This window comes from Phoxinus phoxinus (assembly GCF_949152265.1).
Source record: "Phoxinus phoxinus genome assembly, chromosome: 22".
Taxonomy (NCBI): Eukaryota; Metazoa; Chordata; class Actinopteri; order Cypriniformes; family Leuciscidae; genus Phoxinus; species Phoxinus phoxinus.
Genome location: NC_136897.1, coordinates 29,083,910 through 29,098,664, shown reverse-complemented (window position 1 = coordinate 29,098,664; position 14,755 = coordinate 29,083,910). Strand labels below are relative to the sequence as shown.

At 39.7% G+C, this 14,755-nt stretch overlaps 2 protein-coding genes across 6 annotated transcripts in view; one reads left to right on the top strand and one right to left on the bottom strand.

Annotated features, from left to right (window-relative positions):
- Nucleotides 1-1,082: 1,082 nt before the first annotated feature.
- On the bottom strand, nucleotides 1,083-2,671 carry map1lc3c (microtubule-associated protein 1 light chain 3 gamma). 2 transcript variants are annotated; one of them, XM_079597492.1, is made up of 4 exons: nucleotides 2,524-2,671; nucleotides 2,369-2,424; nucleotides 2,110-2,216; nucleotides 1,083-1,661 (listed from the first exon to the last, which is right to left on the bottom strand). In XM_079597492.1, exons 1-4 carry the CDS (start codon nucleotides 2,579-2,581, stop codon nucleotides 1,478-1,480), a joined length of 405 nt encoding a protein of 134 aa, XP_079453618.1. In that variant the 5' UTR covers nucleotides 2,582-2,671; the 3' UTR covers nucleotides 1,083-1,477. The 2 variants fall into 2 exon arrangements, with proteins under 2 accessions (XP_079453618.1, XP_079453617.1); XM_079597491.1 differs by having other exon boundaries at nucleotides 2,369-2,437; nucleotides 2,525-2,628.
- Nucleotides 2,672-4,336: 1,665 nt separating this feature from the next.
- strn (striatin, calmodulin binding protein) overlaps nucleotides 4,337-14,755 on the top strand; it is a 49,140-nt gene continuing 38,721 nt past the window's right edge. For 2 of the 4 annotated variants that reach the window (XM_079598184.1, XM_079598182.1), the window contains exon 1: nucleotides 4,368-4,708. In XM_079598184.1, the coding sequence (XP_079454310.1) occupies nucleotides 4,502-4,708 (207 nt within the window). In that variant the 5' untranslated portion in view covers nucleotides 4,368-4,501. Of the gene's footprint in view, nucleotides 4,709-14,755 lie in introns of all 4 variants that reach the window. The other 2 variants (XM_079598185.1, XM_079598183.1) reach the window with 2 other exon arrangements.

The window sequence follows — 14,755 nt, the reverse complement described above, 5'->3', positions numbered from 1 at the left end:
ATTGTGATGATTATGGCTTACAGCTTATCAAACCTTTTCACAATATTCTAATTTTGAATTTGGGGTTTCCATAAGCTGTATAACCATAATCACCAAAATAACAAATAAAGGCTTGAAATCTCACTTTGCATGTAATGAGTCTGTATAATATATTAATTTCACCTTTTAGGTTGAATTACTGAAATAAATGAACTTTTGCACCATATTCTAATATTATACCATGTATAATATCCTTCTATGGGCCTTTGTATCTATTTATGCTAAGCTTATTAGTATTCAAGAGATGCGGTCACAAACCACTGAAATTTTTTTATGAAACAAAACATCAAAATAGTCAAATGTAGATCAGCATGACAAACATGAAGTTCCTCAGCTTTAATGTTGGCCAGACTGTTCTCAACAGCAAGAGCGCCACCTGCAGGCCACGGCTCACCCGAGCTGGACCACTACACTGAGTCGAACTAGTTTATACGACACGTCTCAATACATGGGTCACTTTTCACAACTCAGTTCTCATCAAAACACTTTATGCTTCCATAATTCGTCACTTTATATGACATTTCATTCGTTTTAGATTTGATTTTAATATGGCATTACGGTAGAATTGTGGTCGTATTTAATTTTAAACTCGAGTTTAACCATTTTGAAAAATGTAAATGTGCAAATTGGCCTGAAAGTACACAGAGGTTTGGTTGTTTGGGAAATTAATTCATGTAAATTTGATAGTAATAATCATTCAATGTATTTTTTTGCCAAAATGGAAAATTATCCATAGTTTATCGTTAGAATCACTGTGCGAAGGGTTTTGGGGAAAAAGTGACTCAAGTATTGAGAAATTAATTCGGTGGTTATTTAAAAGAATCTTTATGGGTTAATCGCATATTCCTATATTTAGGCATTCACATTGGTAATCTTTGAACTGGTTTTGGTAATCTTTGAACTGGTTTTGGTAATCTTTGAACTGGTTTTGCACACCGATGATTGCGTGTGGTGTGTGTGCGTTTGCACCACTGAGGGTCGAAGGGTTTAGCGGATAGTTGCACCAATTTAAACTGCTGCAATAAAAGAGAACCAAGTTTAGCTTTTAAATCTTTAATGGCAATGAAACATCTTTAGAAATACATTTTCCTTGCTTTAACAATACTTTGGAAAAATGTCATTAAATTCAAGTGCAACTTGTTAAGCATCAAACATGAACAATATCCTTTATTTTTTTAAATCACCACATGATTAACCAATGAAAGATTGACAATTTTATTTCTCAGGCATATTCGAGGACGCTTCTGCAGAACATGAGCGAACAGAAGTCTCCCTCTAGTGGCCGATGCACGAATTACACAATTTATTACACAATTAAAAAAACACATTAGAAAGATAAGTATAAGTATATCTAAATACCTAAAAAGTCACCACTATATACAAAGACTTAAATATCTCACAGTTCAGTGAAGTAAATGAACAAGCCCCAGCTGAACTATCACCTGTTGTTCTGAGGCTCACAGTGTCCAAACATCTCCTGAGAGGCGTAGGTCATGTACAGAAACCCGTCTTCGTCTTTATGGTCCTTGTAGAGCTGAGCCATGGTCAGAGACATGCTGGCGATGCCGGAGTTGTTGATCAGCAGGTAAAACGCTTGATTGGGCATCAGGGTCATTCGATTCCTGAGAAAAATCAGATCAGACGTGAGGAAAAACCCACACCGTGAGAAAGTGCTTAAATCCAGCCAGGTGACGATCAGCTGACGCCTCGAGCGACTCCCTGCGGTGTGAGAACTCTCTGGATCCATGGAATAATATCCATCTACTTCTATAGCATCATATCAACTTTTAGCTAATTATTTTTACATATATAAAGCCAAAAAAAAGCTAACGCTCATTTGAAACTATACATTCGCGCCTTTAGAAGCTATAGTTTCGCGCGCCTGCTAACCGTTATTTTCTGAGGTAAATTTAAACACTGACCGCGCCAGACTCAAACATCAGTGGTATATTGTAAGAAGTGCTACACAAATAAACGTGAATTGAATTTCTAATAACTATAGACAATCTATAAAGTTTTTTTTTAAAACATTTTGAGTAAAGAATGAAAGTTGTGAAGGGTTTTCTTTACCTGATAATGGTGACGAACTGTGTCATAGTGAGTTCTTGCGGCACGAGGAACTTTGTCTTATCCAGAGGCGGTAAGTACTTCTCTCTTTGATATCGCTCAATAATCACCTGAAATAATACACATTATTTAACGCAAACAGGCAGTAATAGATGAACTAACGTTAGCTACACACACACACACACACACACACACACACACACACACACACACACACACACACACACACACACACACACACACACAACTGGGCTTTTCCTACCGGGATTTTAGTTGGAAATTTAGTTCTGATTCCAGCCACCTCGTGTTTCCTCGTGGCTGGTTGGTTATCAACATTAAAAAAAAACAAAGACAACATTTGATTTTGACAGTATGTCAACAGATCGTCTAATGCTTGTATGATATAAAGACACATACCTAAACTCTTCCTCTGTTTGAAAGGTTTGGGGTGTTGCGTTGTTTCAAACGGAGGCATGTTGTACCGCTCCCCTGACCTGTGCGCGTATTAATTACTGGCGAAGCGCACTAACACTAATTAAATAGTGCGCCGGCTGTGACGTCACGTGTCACGCTCGCTGCTGCTTTACATTCAATCTTTAAAATAATAATAATAAAAATACAAACTGCTGTTATTTCCAGTTGTTGAGTTGTTTTAGTATACGTATTTTTGTCTACACTAATAAGGATACAGTTGTTGAGTTGTTTTAATATAAGTCTTCTTGTCTACACACTAATCAGGATGAAGATACACATTCCTAAAGTGTTGCAGGTAAATGTGGGTCTGAATGGATCTTTGTGTTGTTCACGGGTTTGACTTTCTCAGGGTGTGTGTGTAAAACAGAGGTTAGTATTGTGGTGTTGTATAACAGTTTGTGCATGACATGATCACTTAAACAAATGAATCCATTGTGAAAATATGACACCAGCATTTGGTTGACTCTCGATTATGTAATGTTAATAACTTGCATTTTATATTACCTGCCTTCTTTCATTTAATTATTGTGCTGGTGTTAATTTGCATATGGCTGATTTTATTCGTAGTAAAATTGTTTAAAATCTGTATTTTCATTAGTATTTATTTTACTTGTGTGTTTAGAGGATTGCTAACTGCTATCAATATACAAAAACTCTGAAACTAGCAATGAGAACATTAGGCGGAAAAAAATAATAACACACATCCGAACTACAAGTCCCAGCATGCTCAGTGCACTCGTCTCTGATTGGCTATTCACAGGGCAAATAGTTTGTTCTGTCCAATCAGAGTGTTTCGTGCTCGCAGCGATCTGTTGACCTGCTTGTGGGCGTGAAATGAGCGGAAACAAGCGTTGAGAAGTGCGAGTCATTTGACCGAATCGGTTCGTTCGAACGTTTTGTTTGAACGGTTCGGTTCTTTAGAGGCATATTCAGACACGCATTTATTTTATATTATCATCTTATATTTTAAATGCGCATGTATCATGGAGTTTGTTGTTTGGTAAATATTTGGTTAAACATTTGCATTAATTTAATGTATTCATGCATAGTGGAAGTTATTTTATCCCCAATTATGATTTGATAACCTACATTTCCTACATGCTCAAAAATATCATATGTTGTGTTTGTTTTCACCTTACATTAAAAGGTAATACTTTTTCAAAACGTTTTCTAATTCTTATATAAATATTATAGAAGTAGCAGTTCCATGGAATTCATTTCTTAAAATAAACATTAACTTAAATTAAAAAAAAATCTTAAACTTATATTATTTCAGATAATTGCCAAGGCAACATGTCTCATTTAGTTTAACTTGATGTACTAGTAAACTATAAACTAAAATACAAATAAAGTAAACCTCAGAATAAGCAAAGTTAAAATACAAAGTGAAATAAATTATATAACAAAAAAATATAAAATCAATCAAATTTGATTTATATAGCACTTTTTTAAACAAACCAATGCAGTTTAAAGTGCTTTACATGCAAGAATAATACGCAAATGACACAATTCATAAATAATGAGATTTGAATGTTCAGTATTAAAGACATTACAAGAAAGCCAGTCTAAAAAGGTGTTTTAATTTACATTTAAATTAAATGTCACTAAAATATACGCTTATACATCTATTCAAATTCAAGCTAAAAACTGAAACGTTCAAATCCATGTTATTATTAGTAAGCTGCCATTTCGTCATTCCACTTTGCAGTTCGGTTCTACGCGATCGGTTCAGCGAATCGGTTCACAAGAACGATTCATTCGCGAATCGAATACAACTAGCGGAAACGTCATGAAGTGACAGCAGCAGCTCGCGGTGAGTGAGCCCGTTTCCCTTCGAGCTCCGAGGCGGATATTTCAGCGAGCGATCGGACGAAATCTAGTGTCCGTGTGGTCGATCAGACCTCCGATTCCCGGCCTGGCCATGGACGAGCAGGCGGGCCCCGGTGTGTTCTTCAACAACAACAACAACTCGGTCCTTCCCGGAGCGAAAGCGCCTCAGCCGGGCGACGGCGGGGACACGGCCCGCGCTCAGTACAGTATTCCGGGGATCTTACACTTTCTCCAGCACGAGTGGGCCCGTTTCGAGGTGGAACGAGCCCAATGGGAGGTGGAACGGGCCGAACTGCAGGTAACGCGCCCTTTGCGACCGTTATCATATTCTGAGGTGTTTTGAGCGCTCTCCGCCAAAAGTCTCAATTTGTGGGCTTGTTTTTCTCTCGCGCGCGCTGACGTTAGACACGCACGCGCGCGCGCGCACACACACATACATACACACACACACACACAACCCTGCACACATTCAACGCAGCAGCACAAAAACTTGAGTTTCTCTCCTGAATCCATTTTATTACATTCAGAATCAAAAGCCGCCTTTACTGCGAAACGAACAGAGAAAATATTCTCTCTTATTTTCTGCTATGAAATATGGCCAGGACATGTTCTTGACAGGAATTCTGCACATTTTTTACATTCCTGTCTTCCACTGAGATTTTAAACAACCTTCATGTTGAGTAATTCTAAATGTAGCCTTTTCATCCTAAAATTAGGTTATATGTTGCAGAAAGAAGCCTGTTTGTAGCACCAGTTAGATATTTTTGCATTATAGGATCATATAGATATGACATAATATTCGTCTATATATATATATATATTTATATATATTTATATATGTGTGTGTGTGGGTGTATGAACAGCATCATTTTCAGGATTTAACACCGTAACAATGAATCTTCATAAAGAGAATTACAAACCTAAAATGAAAGCGTTCAACATTAACTGTCTTGAAAGTAATGTCACATTGCAGAAATCTTCATGGCCCTAATATCCAGCTTCTGGTGTGACATGTTGATGTTCTGTGAGTTTGTTCCTGTGATTTCTCGTCATGACATCACAGTGGGAGTGCAGTTACATCATCAGTCTGTCACCATCCGCCGCCATCATCTGCGTAACTGATGCTTTCATCACAACTAAGGAAGTCCTTAAACGCTAAACAACTCCTTTGTCTGGCTGTGACTATCTAGTGTAGACTGTCTGGCTGTGACTATATAGTGTAGACTGTCTGGCTGTGACTATATAGTGTAGACCGTCTGGCTGTGACTATCTAGTGAAGACCGTCTGGCTGTGACTATAAAGTGTAGACCGTCTGGCTGTGACTATATAGTGTAGACTGTCTGGCTGTGACTATACAGTGTAGACTGTCTGGCTGTGACTATACAGTGTAGACTGTCTGGCTGTGACTATACAGTGTAGACCGTCTGGCTGTGACTATCTAGTGTAGACCGTCTGGCTGTGACTATCTAGTGTAGACCGTCTGGCTGTGACTATATAGTGTAGACCGTCTGGCTGTGACTATACAGTGTAGACTGTCTGGCTGTGACTATACAGTGTAGACCGTCTGGCTGTGACTATACAGTGTAGACCGTCTGGCTGTGACTATACAGTGTAGACCGTCTAGGCTGTGACTATACAGTGTAGACTGTCTGTCCTTGATCTCCAGCAGTCAAGGCTGATCTTCTGTTCGATGTCCTGCTTCACCTCCTGTAAGCCCTTCACACACACACACACACACACACACACACACACACACACTTCTCTGTGATTGAGATGAGATATTTGCACCTAAAGGGCAGAGATTGATTAATGAATGCTTCGGGAATGTCTTTGGCATTTATGGGTCGTTTCCCCGGACGTCCGAACAGTCGCTCCGTGTTTATTATGCGTGAATGAAGGACAAACCAGAAGGAGTGAGTGGAGAATACTCACTGGGATTTCAGTCGTCAGATCAGATCAGCACTGGGATATGAATTGACTGTGGTTTTGATTCCGTAAAACAACAGAACAAAGGTACAAGTGGCCATTGAGTGAGTTTTACAGGTTTAAATGCATCAATCTGATGTTTTTCTTGTAGTTAGGCCGGTTTGCATTCACTTAAAACCAGTTAAGCTATAACTAGCTGTTAATGCCTCACCATAGAGCTGCTCTATAATCATTTATATAATAATCACGATTGCTTTTCTCAAAAATTCTAATTACGTCTATTAATCATTCTTTTTGCATTTCATTAGATCTCTCTACATTATAAAAACTGGTTCTCTCAAAAGCTAAAACTGTGAAATTCCTAACATTTAATTACAATAATTCCAAATTGTATTCATGTATTTTAATATAAACTAACAAAAATTACTTTGTGGTTCCTGAATAAATTTAATTACACAACCTCTGAGCTACAATACGAACGCAAACACAGTATGGCCGAGATATAATGCAAATAAACGATTTTGCTTAAATAAACAAGAGCAGACATCACTATTAAAGGGGTCATGAACTGCGAAATCAGATGTTCTTGTATTATGAACATATTCTGTATCTTTCAGAAATCAAAACGTCCTCATTAGTCCAAAAACAGCTTTTATTGAATTACTCGTTTCGGATTGTGTCACATTATGACATCATAGCGCGACGAAAGAAGATCGACGCCCACTTCCGCATCATCACGTCCTTAGCCCCGCCCACAGACGTTTTGAAGTGCCAAGTTGAGGAAAAACATTTCTTTGCATTGCCGTCGTGATCCTCACATTAAGAAAGCGTGGATGAAGTTCATCTTTAAACAAAGTTCCAGATTGTGACGCTCTTCATTTTTTGTACGCTTCATTTTACTGCCGAGTTATTTTTAAACACGACACCGCTGGACGCAGGCTCTTCAGAGAGTCTGAAAATAAAAGTTATTGAATCCGACAGAGTTTTTACCGTGTGTCGCTATTGCTTTATCTGAACAGATTGTGTGATATACTCACTTTACTCAAAATAGATGAACATAAGAACGATCATTTGTTTACATGAAACACCGGTAAAAGTTTTGTAACTTCAAGTATTTAAACTTTATTTGCCATAACCTTGCATTTGTAATGTACACCTTTCTGTAGCATCTTCGTTTAAACACTAATATAACGTACATAAGTGTCATTCCATGTTAAATCAACTAAGTTTTGGAAACTTTCCTGTCTCAATGTTTTGATTTTGTTCATATTTTTTCTGAAGAAAGCCAAACATTAATGGTTAAGATATCTTTAATACTTCACAGTTACAAGCATGCAAACTTGGTGGAAAAAAACACAGAAGTGCCTCTTGCTATCTTTGAACGGCCACCGGGGGCGTATAATGACACAAAGCTTGATGAAGTCAACAGATTTAGCTAATAGACCTACACATCTCTGTGTACTAATGAAATAATAACACTACCATCTTTCTAAAGTCCGTTTTCCCCTCCCCAAAACCGAAGTCAATCCTGACAAGTGTCGTCTGTGGATTAAACTGTGTGGACGTCCTCAGTCAGCGAAACCCCTCAAGATCAACAACACACTTTTGCTCTAAGATACATTTAGCTTTTAACCTTACTGTGAAGTTACTTACTGTGAAGTTACACTAGTTAGACAGTGTTATGCTGGTTTAGGTCATGATTTCGGTTCTCTACACTAATTGTTGATACGCTAGCACGCGCTGCTAATAAACACAGCTTTATACTGGCGTAGTCCGTTTGCTTTGTAATAACGATTATAGAAGTGAATAGAGACCAGCTCTGCATGAACAGTGTTGCTCCTGATATTGTGAGTCCCAGTCTCCGTCTCCATTAGGATATGATGCGGTGGGTCAGTTTTAACTGTGACCGTTATGATTTTGCCTCTATTTGGATCTTGTTGTTGCTTGTGTTTCTCCGGTATGTCTTGAATATATCCTTCGAACGCACACTGAGCCCCTTCTGCCTACTTCTATCAGACACTTTATTTGCTGCTTTATAAAAGTTTGATCAAACTTCAGCAGGAAGAGCCGTCACAGCAGAAGCCATGTTGATACCAAACCAGAGCCCAGATGAAGTTGACGGACATAGCAACAGTAACTAAGGGGGGCGGGGCTTAGCCAAAGGTGAACTCCACATGTGTAATAATACCAGGGATATTGAAAATAATTTGAATATGCAAAACTATTAGCCAATCACAGCAGTGACTGCGACCTGCCTTCAAAACAGAGAAGCTGAAAAACAGCTTATTATTCAGATTAGTATGGTTTTTACATGCATGTTTTTATGAGACAACACTGGTGTGTGTAAATGAACGGCCGAACACATTCAAGTGTGTGTTTTCTGTTAGAACGGTGTCGTGTTAGCGGCCGCTAAGTTAATAACTACGGAATTACAACGGAAGTGAATCAATCAAAACTAACTTTATCTGGACAATAACTTTACTCTAGATCTGCTGTAAAGCCTGAACACTGTTACTGTAATCTCCTGTTACTGTAATCTCCCGTTACTGTAATCTCCCGTTACTGTAATCTCCCGTTACTGTAATCTCCCGTTACTGTAATCTCCCGTTACTGTAATCTCCCGTTACTGTAATCTCCTGTTACTGTAATCTCCCGTTACTGTAATCTCCCGTTACTGTAATCTCCTGTTACTGTAATCTCCCGTTACTGTAATCTCCCGTTACTGTAATCTCCCGTTACTGTAATCTCCCGTTACTGTAATCTCCCGTTACTGTAATCTCCTGTTACTGTAATCTCCCGTTACTGTAATCTCCCGTTACTGTAATCTCCCGTTACTGTAATCTCCCGTTACTGTAATCTCCCGTTACTGTAATCTCCCGTTACTGTAATCTCCCGTTACTGTAATCTCCCGTTACTGTAATCTCCCGTTACTGTAATCTCCCGTTACTGTAATCTCCTGTTACTGTAATCTCCCGTTACTGTATCCTCTGTTACTGTAATCTCCCGTTACTGTATCCTCTGTTACTGTAATCTCCTGTTACTGTAATCTCCCGTTACTGTAATCTCCCGTTACTGTAATCTCCTGTTACTGTAATCTCCCGTTACTGTATCCTCTGTTACTGTAATCTCCCGTTACTGTAATCTCCTGTTACTGTAATCTCCCGTTACTGTATCCTCTGTTACTGTAATCTCCCGTTACTGTATCCTCTGTTACTGTAATCTCCTGTTACTGTAATCTCTGTTACTGTAATCTCCCGTTACTGTAATCTCCCGTTACTGTATCCTCTGTTACTGTAATCTCCCGTTACTGTAATCTCCCGTTACTGTAATCTCCCGTTACTGTAATCTCCCGTTACTGTAATCTCCCGTTACTGTAATCTCCCGTTACTGTAATCTCCCGTTACTGTAATCTCCTGTGATCTCTGTAAAGCTGCGGTGAGACTCTATACTGGTAAAGCGCTGTATAGATGAGTCACACGGTATATTTGTGGCACATTGTATGGGTCAAAATTATCCATTTTTCTTTTATGCCAAAAATCATGAGGATATTAAGATCATGTTCCATGAAGATATTTAGTAAATGTCCTACAGTAAATATATATAACATGTATTTTTGTGAGTGAATGCAGCACAATCGTGAACATAAATGCACAACTTTAAAGGAGATTTTCTCAATGTTTACATTTTTTTGCTCCTCAGATTCCAGATTTTCAATAGTTGTGTCTCGACCAAATATTGTCCTATCCTAACACACCACACATCAGTGGAGAGATTATTTAGCTATCAGGTGATTTATACATCTCAGTTTCGGAAAATCCACCCATGTGACTGGTGTAGTGGTCCGGGGTCACATGTGTCCGTCTGTATGATCTGGAGGAAGCACTGAAATCATAACATTTGTACGTTAGTATTACAGTGAGCGAAGTACGGATTTATTTGCCATCCCTAGAAGTCAGTGTGTAGATGAGGAGATCCTGACTGATGTTTCTTTCGTAACCAGCATGCCTTTCATAGCTGTGTGTGGGCGGCGGCGTGTAGGAGAGGCTTCATATGTTGAAATCGCCCTCCAGCACCTTGACAATCAATTGAAAGGAATATAATTCTCCGGGCTTGCATGCGGGCTCCTGCTAGCCGGAGTCAGAGACGTGGCGCAGTGAAAGGCCACTGGCAGCTGGAGCGAGTGTGTGTAGGCAGCGCGGTGTGTGTGTGTGTGTGACGCTGGGAAGCAGGACAGATGAGCCGGTGACTCACGCTGCGCGGCGCTCTCTCGCGAGTGTGTCGTGTCCTCGGCTGGGAGACGGGACGCTAGGCTTGACCAGCGCGGTATAAGCTGGAGTCTCACTCGCGTCAGCGCTCTAGAGACGGGTCAGGTGCTCAAGTCCAGTCCACTAGTATGATGTTGTTAGCGCTGGCCGGTATGACCAAAAATCAATATAACAATATTTTTCTAAATTATACCGGTTTCACGGTACATGACGGTGTTTTTTTCTCCAAGCATGACTGTGTGTGAACCACATTTTCATGTGTGACGGTGTTAATCGCTTCCAAAATAAAAGTTTGTGTTTACATAATGTGTGTGTGTGTGCACTGTATGTGTATATAATTATTTTGTATATAAAAATACACACATATGCATGTATGACATATTTAAGAAATATTTGCATATATTTATACATAATTTACATTATATATAAATATTATATATATAAATAACAAATTTTTCTGAAATATATACATGCATATGTGTGTATTTAATTTTATATATACTGTATATATCCAGTACACACACATTATGTAAACGCAAACTTTTATTTTGGAAGCGATTAATCGTTGCCCAGCGCTAGTCTTTTTATTCATTTTGTTGCTGCATGAAGTTAAAGTAAATGAAGATGAGAAGCGTGTCGTGAGCGGAGACTCTTGCAGTCCATACACATTTCTACACAACGGCCAAATCAAACACATCGAGTCAGAGTTAAAATGGCTGAACTTTAAGCTTCACGGTAAAGCTCTTCACTTGTGCGCAACATGTCTGCTCCATTTTGTGCATTGCATAAGTCCAAAGTGGAAGAAACTTGTTTTGATGTTGACATGACGCAAGCCTTCATGACACCAACGTGTGTGTGTGTGTGTGTGTGTGTGTGTGTGTGGTGATGATGATGATGAAGGCCACAGCATTTGAATCAGATCTCACAGACAGAACAGAAATGTTCAGGAGCTGTGTGTGTGTTTGTGTGTGTGTGTACCTACCTACTTAACTATACTTTGAGGACACATTTGTTCCCAGAAGTGACCAAAATCTCCACAACCTCCTTTAGGGACGTCCTCATTAGTAAATGTGGTATAAAAATGATATAAAAAGGGGAGATAATATACAGTTTGTACAGCATAAAAACCATTACGTCTATGAAATGTCCTCATTTAGATAGCCAAGTAAGTGTGTGTGTGTGTTTTGACTGGGAATGGCAGTGATGTCATGTGACTGCATCTCGCATCACTCGCGCTCATTGGTCAGTCGTTTGGTAAGTGTGCGTTTGGTCTCGTCCCGTCTAGATGTCCATTTCTCACACACACACATTACACATTTTCCTACACTTTGCATGTACATTCCCAGTTGTCCCAGTTTTCTGGCATCCGTGGCAGTTTCCCGAAGCCGGCTCTTGCTCTGTGTCCGGCTCTCTTGTGGACCGGGAGCCGCTCGCCGCACTTACATGCACAACTTCTGCTTCGGTCGGACTGAATTACACCAAATGTAGTGTTTACATGAAGGCGAAACGTGTTAACAGCTCAAAATTGATCCATTTATGGCCATTTGGAGACAAAGAGCATATGATTTATTCCTTTTCTAAATAATATAAATATAAACAGCACGGCACAACGGTTCATATACTAATTGTCTCAAAATTATGACCAGAAACGGATATTAAGTTGCTGTTTAACACACATAACTGTATGAGAATAGTTATTATGCGCAGACGTCAGGAAACTGTATATTTGTGCAGTGTGCGCATGTCAAAAAATATATCATATAAACACTAGGAATGTCCAGATCCGATCACGTGGTTTCAGACTCGATCGGAATCGGACGTTACCTCCCGATCAGGACTCGGATATATATGTATATATATTCTCATTATTTTTTAACACATCTACAGTTATGCGATGGTACAGAGTTAGGCCCTTTGTTTTGACTCCACACAGAAACAGAAACGCGTGCGGCATGACATCAATTTTTGACATCACCAAAAGTGAAGAATTTGTTATTTATTACTTGATTGTTCAAGCTACCCCACAGAAGTGCTCTGTTTGTTAACAGAGTTTTTGAATGTTAAAATAAGATGAATTAAATAAAAAATAAGGAACATCCTGGATCTGGTTTTTTTGCCCTTCTTTATTCTTTTTTAAAAATGTATTATAGAAGTATCGGATCGGGACTCGGTATCGGTAGATACTCAAAATTAAATGACTCAGACTCGAGGGCAAAAAAACCTGATCGGGACATCCCTAACACACACACACATCGACCCGATCACGTTCAGCGTTCATGTAAACACTACGCTCAGATTCATCAGTCGGACTGAAGCAGAAGTCGTGCGTGTACAGCGATCGCGATCTCATCGCTGGATTAACGTGTACACGAAGCCGTCAGCGAGATTGCTAGCGCATTATTTGGTTGCATGTAAACGCAGTTAGTCAGTCACAGAAGTAAATAATTGATCCAGGCCCGGGTTTCCCTCCGGTTTGTGTCTGGCTGTGCGCGTCGGAGTGTGTGAATGCGTGGCCATCTGTGAGTGTGTGTGTGTGTGTGTGTGCCATCTGAGACCTGCTAATGAGCGCTTGGATTCTGCGCTCAGGTTTCCTCGCGTCCGCCCGCCGTGTGTTTGACGTTTGGCTTCTCTTCGGGTTTGACATGAGCTGTGTGACTCATGAACTGAATCAATCACAAATGCACTTATTTCCTATTAAACCGCTCAAGTAAAGTACTAATCTTCCCTTAATCTGCTTGCTTGGCTTATTCCTCAATTCATGTACTTTGATTTCCAGCTAATAACCAATTAACTCCCAGCTCGACATCACACTGGTGCTTTAGACCCCGTGACTGTTTTCTTTTTCCTCCTTAGAAAAGCAGTCGTTTGGAAAAGTGTGTGTTCTGTGAGTAAGAACCAGTACAGCAGCTTTAGGCCCCAGCATGCTCCAGTAACGCCACCCTTTGTGCGTGTTCATGTGTTGATGGCCGTAAAGGCAAGTCTGCCCTTGTATATGCAGGTATGCGCTCCTGCCTGTTGTGTGAGGGAACGCCCTGCGTCTCCTGACTGATCGCTGTCACACGAGGAGCGTTGATCAGGGCGTATGCTCACAACTCACCGTCTCAGACTGGATAAAGCTTCCTTAAAGCGGTGCTGTAATGCCCTCTTCACAAGATGTACAATAAGTCTCTGATGTCAACCGTGTGTGTGTGTGTGTGTGTGTGTGTGTGTGTGTGTGTGTGTGTGTGTGTGTGTGTGTGTGTGTGTGTGTGTGTGTGTGTGTGTGTGTGTGTGTGTGTGTGTGTGTGTGTGTGTGTGTGTGTGTGTGTGTGTGAAGTTTTAGCTCAAAGTACCCCACAGATATTTTTATATATCATGTTAAAGTCACTTTGTGAGGGTGAGCAAAAACACACCGTTTTGTGTCTGTCCCTTTAAATGCAAATGAGCCGCTGCTCCCGGCACAGGGGGCGGAGCTACAAGAGCTTGTGTGTGTGTGTGTGTGGGTGTATATTATCCACTTTACTTTTAGTGTAAGAGCAACACGGCCTTTTGTAACTCGTGTAATGTAGTTATACAGCTTTATATTGCAAACTGGTATTTGGTATCATCATTATTTTATTTTATTATTATCACATAAATAAACACACTGGCTTGTAGTGGAATTGTAATAGTTACTGCACTTTGTTTTTCTTGTTATTTGCGTAGAGCAGCTAATGAATCAACTCTTGTATTTGGATTGCAAAATTGGGTTGGCTAATACCAGGGCTGGGTGAAGAATATTAAATTCTTAAAGTCTGTACTGGTTCCAGTTTAGGAATGAACTCTTTAGCCTCCCATCCAATAAATAGCAATAATCTCTGTGCTCTGGTACTTTTGATTTGAAATCCATCAATCAGTGTTTATACCGATACCAACGGCTTGAAGAATACAAAGCGTCTTGAGAACAATAATGTCACGTCACATTTGCCTCAGAAAAGCCTTTCAACCATGAACTCGATAGTCAGCTAGACACAGTAGAAAAAGTTACTAAAGATTATATTTCAGATTAATGCTGTTCTTTTGAACTTTCTATTAATCATAGAATCCGGGAATAATCATGTAAATAACTGTTTTCCACACTGATAATAATCATAACTGTGTCTTGAGCATCAGATCATCATATTACACTGATTTCT

Bases quoted from the DNA above. Each gene is read 5' to 3' on its own strand.
- map1lc3c (XM_079597491.1), bottom strand. From the start codon at position 2,581: ATGCCTCCGTTTGAAACAACGCAACACCCCAAACCTTTCAAACAGAGG. The intron at 2,438-2,524 runs GGTATGTGTCTT...TTTTTTAATGTT, and splicing joins TCAAACAGAGGAAGAGTTTA to GATAACCAACCAGCCACGAG. The intron at 1,662-2,109 runs GTAAAGAAAACC...GATTTTTCTCAG, and splicing joins CAGTTCGTCACCATTATCAG to GAATCGAATGACCCTGATGC.